Below are 25,445 nucleotides of genomic sequence, written 5' to 3' on the forward strand. Positions count from 1 at the left end.
CAGTGTTCTTGTTGATCTAAATTCTCAACGATGTGTGAGCTCCTGGTCTGTGCCGCAAGGATCCGCCCCATCACACGAGAAGCTCATCCACAGATCTTTCCCAGGTAATCCGTCCTCTGCTTTTGGCTACTGCCCAGGTGGCCGAGGGGATCCATGAGTCACACCTTTCACTTCTTCGAAGAGCCTTTAACTTCCTCCTCTGACCATTCAAGCTTTCTGAGGTATTAGCCCAGAACCCTCTGTTCTCTTCTGTTTTTTTCCTAGAGTGTGCTTTCCTGAAAGGAAAGTCTTTTAATCTCTTGCCCTCTTGGAAGACAGAGATTCCCCACATCATCAAATCCTGGATTTGTGTTGTCGAACAGTTCCCTCACTTCTCGCTCCCCTTTCGCGTTTTATCGTAAGCAGCAAAAATTGCCAGGCTACACCTTGAATGCTTTGCTGGGACATCTTTTCGGCTGGAGAGCCCATGCGCATCACATGCAATCTCTGCCTTCCATGCTCCTTCAGGGCACGATTCTGCTGAGCGTGCCGAAACCACGTAACACGTTTCCGTTAACACCTTCCTTATTCCTCTATGAGCCCTGGCCGGTGGTCTTTAACACCACACTTCGACATCTTGTTCAAGGCAATCTGGGAATCTCATTAGCCTGGTCCTTTATCTTCTCCCAACTCCCCCCGCTGCCTTGTTCCAAAGCCCCTTCCATATTTCCTGGTATTTGTTACACGGCCCCACACGTCCGGTACCGAAACACCCATTTGCTTTTCAGCGCTGCTGTAAAAGCTGTCACAGGCACAGTGGCTTAAATGGCATTCATTTAATACTTCCCGGTTCTGCAGGTCAGATGCCTCGGCTAGACTGGCTTCCCCACTCAGGGTTTCGTGAGGCTGAAATCGAGGTGTTGGCCTTGACTACCCAGGCCGATTCCGGAGGTTAGCAGAATTCACTCTCACGTGGTTGTAGTACTGAGATCCTGTTTTCTTGCTGGCTGTTGACTGGAGACTCTGTTTCTAGAGGCCACCTGCATCCCCGGTGGTGGCCCCTGTCCCCGTGGTAAAACTGTGTGGCAACAGAGGGGTCGAGTCCTTCCCGCCTTCAGTTTCTCTGATTTTCCTGCCTCATCTTTCTGGCCCATGCTTCTCTGTTCTGTGATGACATTGGCCCACCTGGACAATCCAAGACAGGCTTTCTATTTTAAATGTGAGCTTGGTGATCTTGGTGATTCTGGTGAGACCGGTGATCTTAATTCCACGTGCAAAGTGCTTTCTGCCATGTCATGGGTCTGTAATGTCATGTGATCACAAGCATATGACGGGGGGAGAAGACCAAGGAAGCCAAAACCCACCTTGATGTCAGCATCCCTCTCTTTCCCTGGAGGGCTTGCTATCCTCTGTGAAAGCTCTTTGGATGGTCCACGTGTCTGTTGCATTCTAAAATCTCAAGAAGACATGTTTACGTGTGGTTTCTTTACAGCTTCTTCTGAAGTCATCTCTTGAAAATTGGATAGTTTTCTAGGGTTATTTTATTTTATTTTTATTTTTTTAAAGTTTATTTATTTTGAGAGATGGGTGGGGGGAGGGAGAAAGAGAGAGGGAGAGAGAGAATCCCAAGCAGGCTCCATACTGTCAGCGCAGAGCCCTACAAGGAGCTCGGACTCACGAATCCTGAGATCATGACCCGAGCTGAAACCAAGAGTTGGACGCTTAACTGGCTGAGCCACCCAAGACCCCCCGGGTTATTTTTTAATTGTGCTGATAAAACAATATAAAATGAAAGGTCAACCTAAGAAATGAATTTTTTTTCCCCAAACCATAATGATCATCTGCAGAAAGAATTAGAATCGGACTTCTGAGTATCTATATATTTATAAATTTTATAGTTATCTTTTCTAAGCAAGGGCAAATTTTTCCATTTGAGTAATTTTTCGAGGGGAGTAGTGGCCAGGTGTATCAGACTAGTAAGATGAACAAATGTTAGCATCGGTCTTGAATCTAACCATTTATAGCATTATATTCCTTTTCTTCTAGCTGATATCGTTGAGAATAATGATCACTTCTTCACCCCATGCTGGTACTCTAAATACCTGGCGGGCTGTTTATTCCCCAAAGAACAATACATATTTATTTGATGAGGGGAAGGAAGCAAGGAATAATGCCCCTCAGCTGTAAGAGAATGTTTCAGTAAGTTGAGTCGTTTGGATGACAAAGCAAAAATACCTCGATATAGAGGGCGCCTGGGTGGCTCAGTCGGTTAAGCATCCGACTTCAGCTCAGGTCACGATCTCGCGGTGCACGAGTTCGAGCCCCGCGTCGGGCTCTGGGCTGATGGCTCGGGGCCTGGAGCCTGCTTCCGATTCTGTGTCTCCCTCTCTCTCTGCCCCTCCCCCATTCATGCTCTGTCTCTGTCTGTCTCAAAAATAAATAAAAACGTTAAAAAATTAAAAAAAATTTATTTAAAAAAAAAATACCTCGATATAGAAAGGCTACTCAGATCTGAAAGCTAACTGTGCATTAACTCGAAAATAAATCGCTCTAAAAACTGAAAATGATGCTAAGTGAAAGGAAAATCAAAAGTCCACATTAAAATGGCAGAGATGTTCTGCAGAGAATTCACTCATTCATTAAAGCCATAAGCGGAGTCGAGAAATAAATTGGGCATTTGAAATGTCTTGAAGCTAAGCAGAGAATTTTCTCCATAACGGGTCCTAAAGTTTTCCAAGACTGTACTAGAAAAACAGACTGTCTGCAGCCTGAGAGAGTATAATCTAAACCGAAATCTAGCACATGCTGTTAAATATCACATTTCACATTGTTATTTTCCTGAAAAGGGTTATAGTGATTTTTTAATTTTTAAAAATGTAGTCTAAGAAAACAGAAAAGAAGAAGAAAAAAGGAATGGACAAAGAAGATACAGTCTCACTAGATATATCATTCTAATTTTCCACCCCTCCCCTAATGAATCCTTTGATGGTGGCCTTGATGAAGACTTTATTGGCTGGTGTGGAGGAAAGCCATATGGGTTTCTGGAGAAGTCAGTGTGCCATAGTTCAGCTGTTTGGGTTTGCACAAAGCATCAGAAGAGTGCAGGGTCCCAGGCCATGGGGACTGTTGGGACAGAAAGGCTCACGTTCCTCTTCCTTATTCAGATCAGTTACCAAGTACAGCGACTCGAGCGGAGCTTACAAGAGTCACCAGGGAAAGGAATAAAAATCTCAACTCCTCCTCTTTCTTCACCAGGAACCATCGTGGCTGTGAGACGCTCTCCCTTCTCCGACCAGACTGCTCTCGCAGATGGGAAGTGTGTCGAAGGAACTTCATGAAGTGCGTTTCAGAAATTGAGAGAAATTTCTGTAAGTGTGTCCTAGGAATCCACATCACAGGAGGGTGTGAAAATGCTGGAACTCTCTGGGACATGTTTCTGGGACTTCGTGCTTAGCACCCAGCTAGTTTCAGCAGCGAAGAAGCCATATGAGAAAAAGTGTAGTGTATGGTCCTTGTTAAGCACATTACCTGTGATGTTCTGCTTCTATTTACTTGTGTTATTTTTCTCCGTGAAACGGCACGGTGGGCTCACCGATTATAAATCAGTATCATTGTTTAGTATGTATCCCACAGTCTTTTTTTTTTTAATTTGGAAATCCTTGGTAACTATGAGTCTGCAGAGGAAATCTCCTTGAAAACAGGAAACTATATAAATAATTCTGTGGCTGCGGTATCTCAAACCATGAGTTGTAATTGAAGAGACAGTTTTGCTAATGCTTTGATCCATCGATGTTTTTAGACTACGAACAACATTTCCTGCTTTTCTTTCTAAAAAGAAAACCAGACTTTCTGTGTAATCCCAGAACACATACACAACTATCTCAACGTCGATGTGCACTCAACAGAGGCAAACACAAGGTAATGGCTTCAAGGCATGGAAATAGCTCATAAAGAGACCCTGACTTCAAAAATAAGCTTTCTTTTCAATGAGTTAGGGGAAAATCATTTTCCTAATTTGATGTACCAGGTTTTGAAACATTAAATATGAACAAAACCAGTTGTGATTTTAGTCAAAATGTTTGTACTTAAAATAAATGCCCAAACTTAAATTGGTAATACTCTGGCTCTAAAGAACAGCAAATGTACATGAGCAGTTTACAGACCAGATAAGAAAATTGGTCTCAGTATCTTAGAGTTAATGTTAAATTAAAAAATGTATGTACTAACTGGAATTCTTGGCCACTTTTGTTTTTCAGATTTAAACGGAACTGAATTCTAGTAGTCGCAACATTTAAAGTAGGGCATTCAAATGAAAATAAAATAAAATAATCATTTTCCGAAAGGAATTACAAAAACATTGGAAGCAGTGACAGGGGGCAGGCAGGTGCGGTTTGGTGGATGGAGTAGCTATCTTGAAGAGGGTATCACTCATCGTTAGAGTGCACACTTCCATTAAAAACAATGTTATATCTTATATTTAACACATATTTTCCACTGAGTGAGATCCTGGCATGTCAGTTGCCAAAGGGAATGTCTCTAGCAGCAGCGTTTTAATTGCTTATTTCCTTAGTTACAATGCCAGGTATAGCAGCATAATTATGATTCATTTCATCCAATGATGTCTTGAATGATTTGTTCTGCTTTCTGATTGTCGCCCTCTGGGGTCATTGGTTTAACCTGCCATTGAAGAAACAAGACTCAAGTTTTAACAAAATACAAAGGAGCCTGACGATGGTTGCTAATTAGCCGAAGGATGAGTTTACAGTGATAGAGATAAAACACCAGGAAATGATTCTCTCTCTCTCTCTCTCTCTCTCTTTTTGGGGTGGGGACGGGGATAACAGGATTTAACATTCACTTATAACTCTTATTTGAGAGCTCGAGAGTTATCTGTTTGGTAGAAGATCCATTAAACTGGGAAGGTATAAAGAATGGTAAGAATGAGTTTTGAAGTGTGGCTCAGAGGTGATACAATGTAAACTAACACATCAAGAAGTTAGCTCAGTGCGTCCCCTCCACTTGACCCCTGCTGTGTTTGATTAGTCTGCCACTCTGTTCCATGTGAGGGAAGCGGCATTCTTAAAAATTCTGTATTTCCCACAAGAAACAGATTCAGGAAAAGGAGAGCGTGCCTGGGTCATGACAGAAAGAAAGGAAGGAAGAAAGAAAAGATCACGCATGAAATTAAAATGAGATGTTATGAGGCACTACAAAAGAGAAATAAAAAGAACCAGTATAAAAGAAAAAAAAGTCCAAACACTAGTATTTAAAAAACTGAAAAGTAATGACGCATCATGCTTCGCTTAAAACATACAGAAATATTCATGACCATATTCTATGTCCATAAAGGAGTGAGACGCCAGAAGTATAACACATCGCTGGGGAGAATCTATGCGTGGTCATAAATTATCTGAGTTTTTGGCAACAAGTATCAAAAGCTGAACTTCTGGGGCGCCTGGGTGGCTCAGTCGGTTAAGCATCCGACTTCAGCCCGGGTCACGATCTCGCAGTCCGTGAGTTCGAGCCCCGCATCGGGCTCTAGGCTGATGGCTCAGAGCCTGGAGCCTGTTTCCGATTCTGTGTCTCCCTCTCTCTCTGCCCCTCCCCCGTTCATGCTCTGTCTCTCTCTGTCCCAAAAATAAATAAACGTTAAAAAAAAAAAAAAAAAAGCTGAACTTTTGTGTGTCCTTTTACCCACCAACTCCACCTAGATGAATTTATGGAAAGAAACCCGAAGTGAATGGAAGTAAGTAAGTGCATATATGTCCATAGAAGCGTTTTTTAATATAGTCCTATAATTAGTAAAACGCTTAAGTAATTTACGTTATACTCATATCCTGTATTATTATTCAAATGATATTTTATGCTGCAGAAGCATATTTTAGAATGCAAAGCCCTATTCATTGTATAGAATGTTATTTTCCCCTTGGTGGTAGATGATGGTTTTTCTTCCTTTTGCTTATGTGCATTCACTGAACGTTTTAAAATGATTAAGCATACATTTTCTAGCTTAAATATAGCAATGAATATCCCTTGACAGAAAAGAGGCTGTGGGTGTTTAAAGCTCTTTGACCAACAAGGTTAGATTTTTTTCAAAGAGATGCATCTTTTCTTTAGTGCAGGGACACTGAGCATTGTGCACAGGATGGGGCTGCTTTGGGCTCTGACTCGGTGCTTGCCAGCACATCTCCCCTGGGAAAGTCGCGCTCGCTTCCTTGTTCTCCTTGAGGTGTGTGGTGGGCAGCTGCCGTTTAGCGCAAGGAACATCACCCTAAATGATGAACGGCCCGCAGATTTTACTTTGGGGATCGGCCATCCTCCGCTGGACGGATGCGGTGCACGTGAGGCTGATCCGGCCCCTGCCCCCTGGCCCAAGCCACAGTGATGGCTCAAGTGTGGACACGGGACCGAGGTTAGGACAATCCGACTCCAAAGCGGGACTGCTGCAAACACACCAGGAATGGGGTGATCTCTTCCTGCCGAAGTTCCTAAACTGAGTGGTTATAGATCTGTAGCTGTTGGTCAAATCAATTAACGAAGAGAAAAGCAGAGCCTAGAGCTGGGGAGAAAGAGTCAAGTGGGCGATGGGGACAGAACTAGCGGTTGGTCCACATCAATGTCTCATTTCTCCACGTGTAGATCAATAGACATCTACATGATCTACATGATCAATATAGATCAATATACCTACATTCTCATCATATCTGCGTTCCTCCATCTATCATCTATCCATCTATCATCTATGTATATATCTATCCATCCATCATCTATCTATCTATATATCCATCATCTATCAATCATCTATCTATCTATCTATCTATCTAATGAATAACATATAAGACTCTGATACTTATCCCTGGACTTTAAGATTATATAAACCAATGAATCCTCATTTTGCTTACATCCGTTTTAGTTAGGTTTCTGCCATTTGCAAGGGTCACCAACATGCACACTCTCCTCAGAGACATTGTGGGGATTTAACAAGATGAACCTTAAGTACTTGGCTGAATGTATTACACATCCTCTGCACTCACAATTAGTGGCCAGTAACAATCCTAACAGTGGTGGTAATGGTAATGGTAGTGAGACAGGACAGTTGCAAGGAAGCAATGGATTCAATCTTCTTCATGGATTTTCTCTTTGCTTGGGAAATAACCTGTGGAAACCTGAGGAAAACTGTGGGGCACCTGGGTGGCTCAGTGGGTCAAGCGTCCCACTCTTGATCTTGGCTCAGGTCATGATCTCACAGTTCGTGGGTTTGAATCCCGCATCGGGCTCTGCACTGACAGTGTGGAGTCTGCTTGGGATTCTCTCTCTTTCTCTCTCTCACTCTCTGCCCCTCCTATTCTCTCTCTCTGTCTCTCTCAAAATAAATAAATAAACTTAAAAAAAAAACCCGAGGAAAACTAGTTTCTCTGTATTCCCTTTTCATGTCTGTGCATTTGTGATAATAACACTCTCCATACTTACTTCCAAGAAAAGTAATGGAGATATAGTGAATTGTTCCCTTCCTGCTCTGTATTCTGTTAAGACTTTACATGTAATAACACGTCTAGTTTTTATTTAATTTGTTAATTCTACAAATGAACATGTGTGTCTTAGGTTATGAACCACATCTATTAATCAATCTATCTCCAGCATCTGGCACAAGGCCTGATAATAGATGTATGCAAAATGCTGGCTTCCCCCAGAGATGTCTAAATCCAAATCCCCAGTACCTGTGAATATCTGGTTATGTGGCAAAAAGGAATTAAGGATACAGATGGAATTACAGTTGCTCGTTAGCTGACCTCAAAATAGGAAAATTAATCCAAGTGAGACGAATCTAATAACATGAGCTCTTAAAATGGAAAGAAGGAGGCCAAATCATGGGTCAGAGAGATATGATGGGTGAAGAATCTTCTCCACCACTGTTGACTTGACTTTGAACATGGAGATGGGGAAGAGCAAGCCAAGGAATGTGGGTGGCTTCTGGAAGCTGGGAGTTGTCCGAGCAGACAGGCAGCAAGAAAAGAGGGACTGTGGTCCAACAACGACAAGGAAATGAATTCTGCCAACAATCAGAATGATCACGAATGGGTTCTTCTCTTCAAGCCTTTAGAAAGAACACAGCCTTCTGACATCTTGATGTTACTCTGGTGAGATCTGTGTCCACATTGTGACCTATAAAACTGTGAGGTGATACATTTATATTGGTTTAAGCCACTAACCACTGCATTCGTGACAATTTGTTACAGCAGTGGTAAGAAATTAATGCAGTGGGTCCTCAGGAAATTCTTAATGAATGTGTGACAATGCAAAAGAAAACACCTAGGAGGAAAGGACATAGAGTATAATATGGCGGAGAAAGAGTATAATTTTACATTCTTTCACCACACTTCCCTTGGACATTTTTCTCCGGCATAGCAGGTGTTTTGTAACAGAAGCTGGAAGAGGTCATGACCCTCTGGAGTCATCCTTTTGGTAAGAAAGTCACAATGGAGAGAAGGCCAGCTACTGCAGGTACAAAGTAAAGTTCTGGTGAAAAGGCCCAGTGAGCGAGAGCAGGTGCTGTGCTAGGCAGGAAGTCAGATGCTCCGGCTTCTCCCGCAGGCCTCCCTGAGGACTTGGGAAGGTTCCCTAACTTCTCTACTCTTCAATGTTCTTATCTGCTAGGTTTAATCGTTGAGCTACTGTGTTGGACAGATACAAACAACTGTTTCTCCACCCTGCAGACATTTCTAAGTGATCACCACACCTGTTCTAGTGACACCTCAATTCCCCCTCAGTCCAGGCAACAGTCCTCGCAGCCAGCGTGGGACCCGCCATGGCACTAAATGACCGCCAAGGTCCTTTCAGCCCCGAGACTCCACAAGCTCACACAAGGAGTCCCCTGGCTATATGCTCGCGTTTGCTTCTGTTTGTGCTAATGGACGGAGCTTGTGATCTTTCCATAAATTTGATGCTTTTCCTTGAGGGTGGTTTCTCCATGCTTTCAAAAGTTCTCTCTTTGTGGAAAGAATAAAAGCAGTGAACATACATGTAAACCCTTCTTTTTTTGTAAGGATTAAGGTTTGGAATTCAAAAGCTGTCCACAAATTTCATGAAACTATTGTATGTTATATTTCATTCCAGAACAAGAGTAGGTTAGAAGTGATTAGAACAATCCCATTTCCAAAAGGAAGACAATTTATCTAGAGATGAAAAGTTTATTTAGCTAGAGATTTTCCCTCTCCCACCCACCACCCCCCCCATCTTACACTTAACAGTAGAATTTATTTTTTGGAGCAGTTTTAGTTTCACAGCAATTCTGAACAGAAAACGCAGAGAGTGGCTAGATTTTCCAAAATAAAAACTTCCCTCACAACTGTTTCCTGAGATGAAGGGTTTTCAGATTCAGGCTTAAACATCTCCTAACTGTTGGACCATGAAAACTTGGACACAGCAAACACAACAGCGTTGCAAATTGATTGTGGTTCTAAAGTTCTTCGAAAGGAGGTTCGTGAGATTTACGAAAATAATTTGATTTTACAATTAAAAATGATCTGTGATGGTGAATACTCTCTTTTCATTATGACTCTCTCTACATAACTATTATCTTCTAAATCCTCTTGGCTGAGCCAGCTCATTGCCTTTATAATTCCTTTTTATTGCTTCCTCCCTTCTAATCCTCTAGAACTTTTGAAGTACCCCAAATTCGTCTTCATATAAGACTTTGACGTTATTCTATTCTTGAACAAACAATATTGAATGTTATCTGTTTTATTCCAAAATTGCTAGGCATTGCTCCGACCTGCCGTAACCCAGCACCACAGACGGGGGCTTGGACAACAGGAATGTCTGGTCTCATGGTTCTGGGGGCTGGAAATCCGAGGTCAGAGCCTTGGCCAGTTGCTTTGCAGACGAGCATCCTCTACCTGTGCCTCTTCATAGCATCTTCTCTCTGTGCGTCCAACTGTCCCTATTTTCTAAGCCTGCTCTTGTGGGACCAGCTGATTCCCCTAAAATTGATATGTTGAAGCCCTAATTTCTAGTACCTCAAAATGCGGCCATATTTAGGGACAGGCCCTTTAAAGAGGCAGTTAATTTAAAAATGAGGTCTTTAAGGAGGGTCCTCATGTGATCTGACTGATGTCCTTATAGAAAGGGGAAATTTGGACACACGGGAAGGCACCAGGGGCCACATATAAAGGGAAGACAGTGTGCCGGCATGGCAAGAAGGCCTTTGGAGAAACCAAAGCTGACAGCATCTGATGTTGGACTTCTGGCCTCTAGAACCGTGAGAAAATTAATTTCTGTTGTTTAAACCACCCAGTCAGTGGTATTTTGTTATGGCGACCCTGGCAAATTTATACATACAGTAATAACTGGATGAGGGCCCAACCTAATGACCTTATTTTAATGTGATTGCCTCCATAAAGACCCTACTTTCAAATAAGGTCACATTCTGAGACACCGGGGGTTGGGACCACAGCCTGTGGATTTGGGGGGGCTGGGGACAGAATTGTCACGCTCAGTTTGGGGTGAGGGGCATTTAAAATGTAAACCCCATAAGGTGAGATGTCACATCGTTGGTTAGACTTTTGTTAAAGTCCCAGTATCCAGACCGTGCTGAAGAAGAGAGGTGCAGGATGATGGAGCCAGGCAATGAGCTAGCTCAGGCGGAAGGAACTCTCTTCCACACGCATCTGTATAATGCATATGGCGGGGGGTGGAATTTGAGGGAACAAACAGCTTTAGAGTGAACCGCTGACTCTTTTGTCTCCAAAGGACTAACATTTTGTTAAAGCGCATCTAACCGTCAGCCCCCTTTTGTGTGAGTCCTCAAGAGGTCGCCAGCAGAGGGAGACAGACAGAAAGCCCCTGCCCTCTCTCAGGGCCTGGACTACCATGCCTTCCCCAGGCGCTTCCCCCACCTCACCTACAAGGGGGATACCCGCAGATCCCTGGGGGCTGTTACCCATTAATTCACCCATTAGTCAACTGCCTACTGAGCCCTTTTGTGGGCCCTGGGGACACCGTCAGAAGCAGTGTAAATTGTGGCCCCAGTTGGGTTCACCATGAGGTGGGGAGGACGGGCCAGGCCCACGTGATGTCTTGCCCTGCAACACAGCAGGGTGACAAGACGTAATCACAGGCTGCTGTGGGCACAAGTATAACCCACCCAAACTTGGGGTGTCAGGGACCTCTTAAGGGGGTGACAGGTGCCAAAGGGTTAGCCAGATGAGGGCACGGAGAGGGCTGTGCCGGGCAGGGGACACTCTCATTGCATGGCATCCAGAGAGCTGTGCTCCAAAGAAGAGGTGGCAAGTGAGGCTGGTGGGGACGATGGGTCACAGGGGTCAAGTCCAGCCCTCTACTGGAGCTTAAGGACCACCCCAGGGCAGTAGGACTTTGAGAGAGGGATTGCTCTGATTGGGCACACGGCAAGTTTCTTCCAAACCCTAACTGCAGAGACCCTGTGACCCAGCAAACCCACCTCTGCCTCCTGGTACAGCATTTATCCTTCAGATGACATCACAAGTGGAGGAAAGGAGACACTTCTTGCCAACGTGGACTTAATAACGATTAGAAATCACCTAAACGCCATCACTTCAGAACTGACTGGATAACGACACTTCTTTAGGCGACTGCTCTCTTGCCGATTGGAGGTGGGGGGGGGGCAGGGAGGGATTGGCTTAATTTTCACCCTTCAGTATCTTTCAAATAGTGTGCCATATGCATGTATTATCAATTCAAAAATAAGTAAATACAATTTATTTATTTCAAGCGTATGTAATAGCGGCTTTAGTCGCAGTGACATCAGTGTGGCCATATAGACTTTGCTCCAATTCCAATGGAGGCAGTCAGCGGAAACTCCACGTTCAAACTAAGAGAAGAAAGAGCAGTGAGGCGAGCGGGGGTGGGATGCAGTGAAAATGTCACCCGACCATCCGGGCAGATAGAGACACTGGAAGAGAAAAGACGGCTAAAGACGACTGTCGTGGCTTTGTCTCCAGCTCCTGAAAACTGGCCTTTAAAACACACTATGTTTGGCAAAGATGTTGCTTTTATCTACTTACGTGCACACAATAATAGACCTTGGAAGAGATCAGACTCCACTGTCTTTGGTTCTGTTCAGTTCAAAATAGGACTCCACAATTTTAAATGATCTCTGTAAGAATTCGTAATGCAGTAAGAAATAGATCCTATCTCGGGACAATTATTTCTCTTGTGGTTGGAATCATTTTAATTTCTCTCGCAATGTTTGTTCCCAAAGCTAGAGGAGGAAGCTGGACTTTCTGGGGCTTTCCGAGCCCACAGACACCGAGAAAGGCTGAATCATGGCAAATGTCCCAAGTCAACCCAGCTAAGCTTTTTCTTCCCCCTCTGGTGATGAAATGTACAGTAAGGAGAGAATTCTAATAAAGGTTACCATGAACCTTACACATACTAGAGGGAATGAGTCTCATGGTGAAGCCAGTGTTTTGGGCCTCTCTGCCTGACTTAGGATGCTTCAAATTCAAATTAATAAAGAGACAAGATGTCACGTTTGGGACTGGAAGACAGTGCAAGCAATAAGGTAACAAAGGCAATACAACTGTTGTCTTAAATGGCATCCTCGAAGATTTATTCTCAACGGGGCGTTGGATTCTCAACCCTTCCTTTGGGGAGGTTGAACATTAATTCCATCCGTGCTGTCTTTCCTCAATTGGACTCACTCCTGTTTTTGGAACTGACTTTAAAGCTAATTTTAAAGCCATGCTTAAAAACTGAGTTTCAATTTTTAAACGCATTTCCTCTTGTAATTATCTCCATTACTCGTGAAATTTGGCTTTTTAAATTATATGCATATTTAAATTACACATGTGACTTGTATATATAAATTAATGACATATGATATATTATGTATAGGGCTATATGTTACACATTTGGATAAATTTCCTAAAGCATGCTGTAGACCATGAAAATTATTTTCAAAGAAAATTTTAAAAATTATTTCGAACCATGACTGCATCATCGGTATAAAACTGAGCTTCTAAATTATACTAATTTGAAGAAACTGCACATTGAAGATGTGTGCTGCTATTCCTTTTTTTTTAAAAAGATTAGATATGATTACCTGATAAATTAGAAATTATGACGAACAATACCCATCTCATCTGGTAATTTCAAGCCAAATCATAAAAAAAAAAGCCCACAAGAATCAAGATTGAGAAAAATTGGTTCACTTTCCTTTCTAAAATTATCTAATGCATTATTTCTTCAGGGGACACAAACATGCACTTATGGCCAAACCCCCAGAAGAAGGTCGTTTAGATTGCAATTTTATTTATGCAAACATTTCAGACGGTGGGTCTTTGTCATGACCCTTCGCCCTAATACGTGTGCATGTTTGTATGTACACAATCTAAAAATCTTGCTTAATCTGAAAAAGCTAGCCATCAGGGCACCTGGGTGGCTCAGTTAAGCATCCGACTTCGGCTCAGGTCATGATCTTGGCGGTTCGTGGGTTGGAGCCCCGCATCAGGTTCTGTGCTGACAGCTCGGAGCCTGGAGCCTGCTTCGGATTCTGTGTCTCCTCTCTCTCTCAGCCCCTCCCCTGCTCACACTCTGTCCTTTTCTCTCCCCCAAACATTTAAACATTAAAAAATTTAAAAGAAAAAAAAAAGCTAGCCATCTAAACACATTTTCCAGAGAACAGAGCATGACAGTTCTCTTTTCCTCAACCAGAAAAAAACGGTCTGGGTAGAGAATCCTCGTAATGCTCATTTTTAATGCGGTATGTGATGTAGTGAAGCCAGGATGAGAAGACAGTGTTGCACAGACTGGGAGTTGTAATCCGTCTTCTCTGTCCCCATGGACTGGCTTTTTCCAGCTGTTTTGCGGTAAGGAAACAAGAGCTTACCGGCTGATCCCAGGATAGACTGACTGGTCATTTCCTGTTGTACCAGTAACACAAACACTGGACTAATAGCCAGGGAATATGGATCTCTTCTTGTTCTGGAATAACAGCGTTCTTTTCGGGGGAAGCCTCTGTATAACCCTATGCACAAGCCACACGAGACTGTGTGACGTCTGTCATTCAGGCTGGTTCTGCAATTGACTGGCTCCATAACCCTGTGAGGTCATCGCAATGCCTGAAGCAGCTCAATATCCAGAATAGCTACAAGGAGGGTATAAATAATTCAGAGACGTTTAACTGAAGACGAAGCAGACCCACACCTTCATTAAACAGGAATTCACCTGTCCTGGGAAGTCCCAACGCTTCTGAAACTGAAGTTCCAGAATCAGAATTCTTCCCTTGCTCTCACACCATCTGGAAGCACTTCTGAGTGTTGTCAGTCACAAAGAGGGCCGGGGAATCTGGATAAGGATGTATATGTCATCCCCCTTCTGACTCGAGAGAAAAATCTCTGACGTTTTGATTCAACTTCTGCCTAAGCCCAGAGTAACCAGCTCGCCGTCCGGGGGCCCGGCGCTGCCCCTCCATTAAGGGGGCGCTGAACAGTTCTGGCTTGAGCAAAGGGAGGCCGTCCAGCCTAGGGGTTCGGAGAGGACAGACACAGCTGTCCGCTACAGGAAGCGTCACTTGCGCTGCAGGTGAACAGGCAACTGTGGGCCGATGTCGCTAGCATCCTCCCTGCCATCAAAGAGGCCAGCTTTCTGCTCGGCCCATCTGCAATGCTCGCTTACCTGATGACCCACCAGGAAATGCCCGCAGGCTTGGCCCTTGATGGTTCTCTGAGGCAGTAAGGTCCAAGCTCACTGCGATCCAGGCTGTGCACTTCTTAGGGCTGGTTCCTCAACTTTTTCCGACCTAATCCTTTTTAGTCCTCTGAGATCAGGCCAGGCAACACAGATGGAGGAACCCGAAAGGACACCTTGAACCCTGTTAGAATTCCCCCAAAGTTTGTCTCGGTACACAGGTTTGCCAAGGGTATGATCACCCTTATCAGCAGAGCTGGAGCTAGATGGGTTCACCCACCAGTTCCTCCTGGGATCACCCAGGAGCCCGGTGTCTTTCTGCCCCAACACGACCGAGCGTGGACTCTTCATTCTGCTCTGGACTCTGGGCACTGGGCTCTCCCGCATGTGCCATAATGGACCAGAGTTGGTCCCCATTAAACTCCGGATTCTGTTAGCCACTTGCAGAGACCAGGAATTGGAAGCCTTCGGGAGGGCATGGCTTTCCAAAATCACAGTTATGGTCAGAATCCAGGCATCTTAACTGTTATTCAGCACTTGTTCCCTGCACTATCCCCTTGGTCAAGGCAAACCTGAGCTGTTGGGAATCCGTTGGAGTGGGATCGGGAAAAACAGCCTTGAGGATGAAGACCTGAACTTGGATCTGGATACATGAGTTGAATAAGCCTCAAAAAGTGTAGTATTTTAATGGAAGAAGACGTCCCAAACACACAAAGTCACTACATTCTACTTAGGTAATTTTTTGAATAACCCAATTTCATATTTCCTTATTTTATTCTAGTCATGACATGTCCCTTCACATTCCTCTTTTGGCCCGAGTCTTTATACATTTATTAGGAGTTGTCGTGTGACATTAAATGGCACTATAACCTAAGTGCCAATAAGTCATTCTTTTCTCAGAATTTGTCCTCCACCACATTCCAAAAAATAGTGAAACACACCCACACGCTGAGGAAAATACAGAAATTTAAAATAGCATAGGTGTGCAAATGAAAACCTATAGGTAGCAGATTTTTCTATGAAAATGCTCCTCCTTTAATGAGAAGATCTTGTATGTTGCTGAAAAACATTTTTTTATCAGCTCCTAGTCATGTCAGAACTGGATTTTGGAAATAATCTTTCCCAGTTGTGAATGCTCTCATGTGGGTTATAAGACAGGAGACATTAAAAAATTCCTCTCTAATTTGAATAATATGCATATCAAAGTATTTCCTTCCACTGCCCCTTCCCCCCCCCCACCCCCCCCCCCCCCCGCCCCCCAGCAGTCTCTCCTGGCCACCACCTCCTTCTGCAGTAGCGCAGTCTCGCCACCAGGGGGCGCCCGTCCTCCATCACTTCTAATCAGCCCTGTCACCAGCACCAACAGCAGCCCACCGCCTTCCCCCCAGAGACAGAAACATAACCTTACTCTTGTCACAGCCAAGAGAATGAAATGCAGAATTTACACAGATTTCTCAAAATATGTTTTATCTCCATTGTCAGTAACCCCCAGCAGACCAACTTTACTTTTTCTTCCCTGTTCACTAATTTATGAAAAATACCGCAGCAAATCTTGTCGACTCTATTTTATCTATCAATCAAGTGGTAATTTTCATGTTTGTTACCATAGCACCCACAGCCTGTGAGCTTCTGCTACTTCTGTTTTCCTAATGTTGGTTCACTGTTACAGGTAAGCAATCAAGGATCTCTCTTGGGGATTCTAAAACAAGGCGAGGGAGGGTGCAGAGGGGAAACCCGCATAATTATCACAGTGATGGGTTGACATCCAGAATCTGCGAACGACTCCACCCTTGCACTCTGAAGAGGAAGAAGCCGGGTTTCTAAAATAGCAGCGCATTATGCGAGCTGAGCTTGGGAACTGGGCCCACCTTGAGAAGTTTTAGCTCAATAAATGCCTCCCAGTAAAAGACAGGTTTCACCCTTGACAGCACCTCAGAATTTCTCCCCAATTAATTTTTCAAATACCCCTTCAGTGATGTGCCACTTTTATTCTTTAACAGAAAAAAAAAAACAAACCAAGAGCGATCTCAGGCAAAGTGTCCTGCCTTCATTTCCTAAAACAGAATCAGAATGAAACATACAAGGAGGAACCCTTCTTGTCGTCTACGTTTGTGGTTTGACCTTTGGTCATGACCTTCTGTAGCATCCTCAATCAAAGACGCTGAACAGTAGCAGGCACGCATTGTCTGAGAGTCTGCTTTCTTTCATAAGTGATGGGCTTACTAAGGATCACAGACACATGGAGTAGCAGGTGATTGAGACATAAACATTGAATACATTCAAATTTACAAGATGGGTAAGTCACAAAAGCCACATAAAGCAGGAGGTGCTAAATCCTGAACCTAATAACTGTTACCAAAACTTGCACCCAAACTGAACCGAAGGGCTGAGAGGCCCTTTTGGGGCAGATGACAGGAATCTTGGGTGTCAGCAGATAGGTAATAATAGCACATAGGAGAGGAGGAACTGGGTGTCCTGTAAGCCCACATCCCTAAATGGCTGGGTGCGGGGGACTCTCAGGAAAAGGCATCACAACACCACTGCTTTGTTACCATGGAGAGGAACCTTGAACAAAATTGATTCACTCGGACAGCATCTGGCAACAAGCCATACAGGGGGATGTGCTTCCTGAACACTTTTTTGAGGTCGACTCTAGAGGGGATCGCTATTCTTCTGGAATTTGTGAATTGGATTTATTTCCAATAGGAGGGAAACCTCTATAATTAAATATATTGAATTTGAAGGAAACTCCATCTATTCATTCAACTATTGATGATAAATGATTATATTTTTCACTATATAGAATGGAAAAAAAACCCTTAAGTTAAAGCAACAATGAGGAATGACTGAAGGCAAGATTAAGACCAACCTATTGGCTAATTCCTTCTAACAGAACTGTGTTCAGTGATTGTCATTCTACCTATTTCAATAAGGAAGGGGCTCAGCAAGCCTACTGCTACTTGTGAGCATGTAAAGCGGCTGTGAGCCCGCCATCCCAGTTGGCCTCAGGTTATCTGCAGCCAACCGGGAAGCTGGAAAAAAAATATTCCTATTTGTCTACTCTATTTAGTCTAATTCTGCCTGAGTACAGAAGACATTGCATTCAAAATGCATAAAGACACTTGAGATGACTCTCATTCATGCCATCTAAAAGGTGAGTTATTTGGATCTCCATGCCCATCTGCAAGAGATGAGCCACCAAAAATTGTATGACAATGTTCGAGAATAAATGCTATACATATAAAGGTCTTACTAGTTTCTCTAGAAGTGTGTCAAGCCACTTGGCTCCATAGGTTTGACCAGTGGCCCCTGGGAGCTGTTCTCTGAGTTAACTTCTTCGCAGAACATGCTATTTTGGGGGATCGTGTTTGGAACGATTCTCAGTAGTGACAAGTCAGCAAGTGACAGCATCAGTATCTCTCTTGTTCAGGTCCAGTAGCAAACTTCCACGGACATCTGAGGGGGAATGGTGACTGCTAGTTACCAAGAGAGAGAAGAATTCTTCAAGAAGGCCTGGGTCACACCGTAGAAAAGCAGCTCAATCTGAGGATTAGTATCTTTTTTTTTGTCGAAACAGTTTGTAGAACTTCAAGGTAAAATGCCTTCAGAATTTATCCTGCACATTTTTGAGAAGTTGAATGATGAAAGGAACAAACAAAGCCCAACTGAGTGGTGAATGAAGAGTTAGGTTCTGGGTATTCAGTGATGGCACTCTCCCAGAAATCTATGGTCCGTGGCATTTTCTCGGACCCAATGACATACTTCCCTTTTCCTGTCTCTTTCCTGCGGTGATGTAGCTATGACTATGAAAAAGCTGAATTTACAAAACTCAAAGGCAATTAAGAATACAAGGTAGAAGACAAATACCATAGGATTTCACTTAGATGTGGAATCTAAAACCCCAACCAACCAAACAAACGAACAAAAGCAGAAACAGACCCATAAATACAAGGAATAAACCAATGGTTGCCAGAGGGCAAGGGTGTGTGTTGGGGGGGAGGGCACGAACAAAATGGGGGAGGGAGAGTGGGAGGTACGGACTTCGAGTTACGGAATGAATAAGTTGCAGAGATAAAAGGCACAGCGTAGGAATATGGTCAAGGACACTGTAATAGTGTTGCCTGGTGACGGATGGTTAGCTGCTCTTGTGGTGAGCAGAGCATAATCTATCAACTTATTGAATCACTATGCTGTATACCTGAAACTAACATAATATTGTGTATCAACTATACTTTAATTAAAAAATATATATATAGGGGACTTCCTGCTTGTGTTCTGCAGAAAGAGATTATATCCCATCTTTAGCTTTCGGATGGCCTTGAAAGTGTACAAGGAAAAGGGATGAATACTCAAACCGGTATCAGATCCACACACATGGATTAAAGGCTAAGAACAGAAGAGAAAGACAACTACCTGGTCCTTCATTTGAGATTGTTGTCTATTTTGAGAATCTGGTGAAAACTACTGACCTTCTCTGGGAAGGTCCCTTTTCACATGTCTGGACACATACCGTAGAGTTTTATCCTCAAAACTTGAAAACTAACCCTGCCTCCATGGAAGCCATCTAGTGACAAGGACATGTGTAGCACTTTTTGTGCCAAGATAACGCTCTATCACATCACCGTGGTAAAGTGTCTGGTTCTCACGTGTCTACTCGCCATTTATTTAAAATAAAAGCAAAAAACAATTTACTCTTATCCTTAACCGTCTTATTCTGTGTCTAAATTATGTAATGCTTATAAATACCAGAAATTGAATGCTGATATTGTTGTTTGGCCCAGCCTGAATGATTTGCTGAAAGAAGTAAACACTATTAATGGGGAAGAGGAGTTAAAATTGTATCTAGCCTCTATTGTGCGTCTCTCTCTCTCTCTCTCTCTCTCACACACACACACACACACACACACACACGAATAACTTAGGTAGCCATTTTTTTATGGTCTTGACACTCATTGAAGATAAAGTAACATAAACCTTCTCAGAAAATACACGTGGAGACGTGAACACGTTACCGATCTGAAGAAGCAGCGAAATTTTACTGGCCTGGTCACATCATCTGTTCTCAGGTAACACAAAGCTCCAGGCAGAATCCAACCACTCTAAGTCAAGTTGAAGCCTGTCTCATGATTGCTAACATGTTCCCCTCAGGAGTATCCTTTTGCAAGGTAAATGACCGTGGGTCACAGGTCCCCTATCGATAACGTGATCTTTCCCAACCAAGTTCGTTCAGGGCTTCGATGAAGGAAAGCGTGGAAAACTACCAGGCATGTCTTCAAGGTGACATCAGTAGGAGGCAAAAGCAAAGCAGACAAACATCACCTATGAGAGCAGAGACCAGGAGTGGCTGAGTGACAACCCCGCCCTGCACTGTACCTGTACAGATGAAACTGGACAGTCCCCCATAGATGACTTCATCGTTGTCGGGCAATATGAACGGACACCTCGTCTGAACCTCCAAACAGTATTGCTTGCAAGGAATTGTCTTTCTGCAGTTAAACTGTGCGACTTCAAAGTACTGGGAACACAGCCAGGCTTTGTAGACAATCTGAAAAAAGAGAAGAATCAAAAATCGGGAGGGATGACAAGAGTTCTGTCTCTCGTACAGGACATGCTGTACCGTGAGAAGCATGCCGTGGTGCCAAGCGGATCCTAAGGAAACTCCCATTTCCAGAACGCTCTTTTACACAACGCTAGCTGCAAGTGATGGCAAGGTAGCCACAGAAGTCTGCAACAGAGCCAAACATGATTGGATCGAGCCTTTCCGAGGGTATGCAAAAGGTCACACGGCGTTTGGTTTGACGAAGCTCGTCTGAAAAATAGTGGCGTTCATCAGAACCTGAAGTTTCAAAGTCCAGGGATACAGAAAGTAAACAAACAAACAAACAAACAAAAAACAAACACCAAAAAACCCGTAATAGACTGCAACGTTCGACTGAGCAGGAGGCCCCTCCAGCTATGCTCCCAATGGGCACTAGATGGCGCTGTGTCCTCTGCAACCAGGGCCACCAGCGAGCGCTTCCACTCCAGACGCACAAAAGTAGCCGTGGGCAATTACACTCATGACTCACATCAAGTGCATTAAAAACCTCATCGTCCCAAAGCCCGGAAACACCCCACCTAGGTCAGCCCTGGCATGTGTTGGCGTTGCAGTGCATGCGAACCACAGCTTGGACCATCCATGCGGATATATGTTAGGTGTTCAGTTCACGTAATGAGATGTGAAATGATTATGACTTCATTTACCTCTTTGTTTTCGATAGCTAGTCAGGAAAATAAATATTGAAAAAAATGCCCCTTCCTTGCCTAAGGAAACAGGGCGCAACCTCAATCCAAATAAAACGATGACGAAAGCACCCATCTACAGTAGAGGTTGCTGGGAAGCAGGTGTTTCCCAGATCCTTGGCATGGGGGGCTGCTGTCTGTCTGTCTCTAGGGTTAATAATAGTCGGGTAAGATTTTGTCAACTATGCCTTCCCTAGAAACGTGAATGGTTGACAGTTAGACGCACACTAAGAGATAAGAGATCATAAACATTTGACAATAGTAGCAAGAACTGTACATAGTATTTATCAACTTTGGTTGATATACTCTGTTCTAAGCGTGTCACATACTTTTTTCTCCATGTAATGCTCAGCGCACGCTTTGAAGGTAACGACCAGTCATGCTTTGCGTACAAATCATAGTTAGTAATGGAAGTAAATTTAAAAATCCAGAATTCAAACCCACTCTTTGTAGGGCTCCAAATCCTGCACTCTTCAAAATGATGCTCTGCTTAATCTGAAAATGTTTGTTTCAAGAAGAACTTGTAAAACCACAAGCGAGTTTGTGAATCCACCTGACATCAGCACCAAATTGCGTGTGCCTGGCCAGTGTCTGTTTGGTATTGGAATGTTATTCATCACTTTATGTTGCTTTGATCAAAATGAAACTTTAGTCTTTGATCGAAGGGGCCTCAGTGGGGGTAAAATGGAATGAATGTGAAATTCAGATTTAAGGTTAGACCGCTAAGAGTAATTTATTCGCTGTCATCAGCGATTCATTTATAAGGGTTTATAAAACTTGATAGGAAAATACATAAATAATTGGCACTCTCATAGGTCTTTTGAACAGGTCTTAACATAAAAGTGTACATTAGAAAAAAGTACTACAAATAGCTAAGGGAACCCCTACGATTTCTTAAATCTCAATGCAGAAACAACGGGAAGGGGGGTGGGAATGAGAGGCAAGGGGGCAGAGGTGACAGTGCCCTCATGCCGTCAGAAAGAGGTCAAAAGTACGAGTTTCAGAAGAAAGAAAAGTAAAGTGGCTTCCCAACCATGCTTTGGGGGCAATACAGATTGTTTTTCAAAATACATTGGTATTTGTGCAATATAACATAATATGTAATATGATATAAGACATTTATGACATAAACCAAGCTGTACTCTAGGAATGGCAGTGTCTGTCTTATGATTCCTGGTTTTAATTTCCTTTTCTCAGTACCAGGGGAAGTTGAGTACGTCTACAGTTCCAACAACAATACAATTCCATGATAAGCAATGTTCATATTCTGCATATTTCTGGGGTTGTAAAAAAAGCAGAGTGACCTCTTTGCTCTTAGGGAATACTGCTACACAATTTCAGAAAGTTGCACACATTCTTATGGGCCAGAGTCTCCTCTCCATTCCGCCTCCTACTTTGCTATTGCACAGCTCTTCAAATTAAAGTGGTTCCTGAATAGCAAGTCATATCCTGTACCTGGTCAACCCCACCTTAGGCAAGACCCTGTCCCCTCTCACAGACAATGGGGTATCACAGATCGAAGCCTCTCGGGAAATATACACATTCTCCTTGCAATCAAACTCCTTAGCATCACTTAACTGTAATGGATCCATTTTTCTTCTGGTTCCTTCCATGCTGTTTCAGCTATATTTCTTTGGCAAATTTTTTTTTTACTTAAAGACCTACTAAGTAAAGCACTTTTTATAAAGATCAGGTTGTAAGCTATGGACAAATGTGCAAAGGGCTCTGGACCTTCTACGGAGCAATAACAACCTCTCCAGCTGGGTTTCCATGCATCATTAGTTCTTATTAACCAACTCTGAGACTTTCCAAATGCAATGGAAGGTTTGTCACCTGAGCCTTCCACATCTTCCAAAATTTTGGTTCAGGGGATACGATACGTCAGAAAGCAATCGGGGAACAGAAGCATCGTGGGCAGAAAAAGAAAGGGGAGGCCTTTGCTGTTGACTTTGAGGGCACTGCTACTGTGTGCTCATGGCCAATGGGTTTCTAAGTGTGAAATCAGAAGACACAGACCAAGGGAAGGCAGACAAGTACATGCTGGCGTGGGCTGAAGAGCTTTCTTGCCAGAAGAGAAGAAATACAACGGGCTGTCTTGTGAGGTATGAGTTGTCTGTAACCAGGAACATGTGAGCCGGAGTTGAGTTAGCTCCCGCCAGAGTGCTGTGATTCTCGGGGGACAGTGAGAGAAGTAAGAGACTCTGAGATACCTGTCAGTGCCTTTTTAGAAGTCTTTGAGGAAGAGAGGCTGAGAAAGTGAGATGGTTTTCAGTGGCACAAAGCTAAAGAAACAAGATGGTTAATTTGTTAAAATACGGAAGGATTCTCACACAGAAGCACATGATAAAGAGTAAATGAAGTTGTCTCTTTTTATACAAACTCTGCAGTATAAAGAAGGCCAGCAATCTTTTCTTATGATGGCCTCGCCTTCTCCTCTGGAGAGAAGCATTAGGTAATCGCTTTTCTAGATGTCACTAAATAGAAGAAATGATTATATGATGCTGAACAATAATTTGGGAAAGAAACAAAACCAGTGGTTGGAGTACATCCACCCACACCCCTCCTTGAGGGCATGGGCTCTTTTGTGTCTGGAGAGCACTGTTTGCCAGGTACCTATGCTCACGAAGGACACCACAAATGACCTCCTCACCCACACGCTCATTTCCGCCCTGTGCCCCGTGGAAATGACCACTGACTGTACAGAAACCTTGCTTGGCAGCTGCCCACTGTTCAGTAAATAGGCGACATGCTCAAGTTGCAGTCTGCAAAAGCAACAGACTACGTGATTACAATGGCCTAAAGGACAATGTCATTTTTACTTACTATCTCGGTTACGATATTCTCCTTCTCTCCCAAACCATTTTCGCACTTGTTATGTGTTGCCCATGAAGACTCTGGGACGTGTTCGGGAAATATTTTACAGATAAAGAAACAAGGACAGAGAGATTATAGCACCAAACGAATGGAGTTCGGGTCTCGACAGCTAGACCGGCACTGGGAATGTTGGAAACTGGAGACCCCCCCACCCCTCGAGGGGATGCGGGGAGTGACCGCTACATGAACAGGTCCACACCTCTGGAGTCACCGAAGGGGGCGTTCCAGAGTAGAGAGATTCTAGTGGTGGTCTTTCTGAGCCTCTTCATTTAAAGTGGAAAGGGGCCTAGAAAGATCACAGGTGATGATGACCTCAAACCCCTGACTTCCAGACCATTGTTTTAATAATGCACCACCATATTGGAAGCCATCAACTGAGCATTGTTCATTCCTAACATCCTCTTTTCCCCCCCCTGCAGGTCACTTCATTTCAGGACCGCACTCTGGAAGCTTTGCCTTGTAATTCCACACAGCGGGCTGTCACGAGCCACCCCACCTGCCCCCCAGGCTGTCTTCTGCATTCACATCCCTTAGTGACACGGACCTATTTGAAGATGTGAGCCAGGACAGCAAAGAGAGAGGAGAGGAGGGGCAATCCGAGGGAGCCTGGTCTACAGAAGTCATCTCTAGACTCACAAGGAAGAATGATGTGTTTTCCAGATAATTTTCCGTGCCCAGCAAAGTTTTGGTTGTAATGGCACTAGTGTGGTTGAGCTGAAAAATCTCAAGAGGAAGACTGGGCTGTGGGGGGTTCTTTGTCTGCTTCCCAATTATGGGGAGCGATGTTAAGCTATGGGGTTCTGGAAGGGAATGCTTTCTGTGGATATAAGGATGAGCCTAAAATAGTCACCATTTTGTTACCAAATAATCATGGTTAACAGGGTCACCATTATAAATGACCAGTGGAATATATGATGTCAGATTCCCATGACTTCTCTTGGTTCTGGACATTCCATTTGGCTGTGGCCAATCCTGTGGAGACCCTTTCAAACATACATAAGATTCAAATGTTTCCAATAGAAGCTGGGATTCTCATTTCCTTTAAATATGTTTGCCTCCCTCCCCCAAATCTATGCCTGTGTTTTAGAGCTAGATAGCAGATTGATATTGCAAATATACACTGGCCTGCTGAAACAAATATCATGTTGGTTACAATTTTTTATTGTGAAGAAAAACGTCAGGTATTGAAAATGGTTGTCATCTTTGTGTTGGAAGGTTGCTTTCCTATTTCCCCAAGCATTAGCAAGGACAGATTCTTTCTACGGTTACGACATGTGTTGATACCTTTTATTAGATCTTTTTCTGTCAGCTCTAATGCATTAGTGGCCTCAGTTTTGAGTGTGTGAGGGTGGAATAATTGGTTATGTAAGCAAAAGTCTGCTGTAGCAAATGCCTCAGGCTACTGCACTTTGATGCGTGCAACGCACGCCGTTGCAATGTAAGTAGAGGTAGAGGTCAAAATACATGTTCATGTTCCTGTGTCTGAATGTCTGTTTTCTTCTTTATTTGTGTCCGTGTCTCGTTAAAGCGCGTGGCACCCAGAAATTGGAAATACTGATGTATTCTAAGAGAAAAACAAGGAAACAAACCCCTGCCTAACGATGAGCTAAGGCAAGCGAAGAATGCGTTAGGAGATGGACGGC

The 25,445-nt window shown here is 43.5% G+C and overlaps 1 protein-coding gene across 1 annotated transcript in view; it reads right to left on the reverse strand.

Annotated features, from left to right (window-relative positions):
* Positions 1–25,445, reverse strand: part of NALF1 (NALCN channel auxiliary factor 1) — a 624,230-nt gene that overhangs the window by 13,589 nt on the left and 585,196 nt on the right. The window contains exon 2 of the mRNA XM_047085964.1: positions 20,020–20,191. Coding sequence (XP_046941920.1) covers positions 20,020–20,191 — 172 coding nt within the window. The remainder of the gene's footprint in view (positions 1–20,019; positions 20,192–25,445) is intronic.

The sequence above is a fragment of the Lynx rufus genome, unplaced genomic scaffold (genome assembly GCF_022079265.1).
Source record: "Lynx rufus isolate CCGP_SWC_20201006 ecotype Redwood Valley unplaced genomic scaffold, mLynRuf1.p SCAF_1, whole genome shotgun sequence".
NCBI lineage: Eukaryota > Metazoa > Chordata > Mammalia > Carnivora > Felidae > Lynx > Lynx rufus.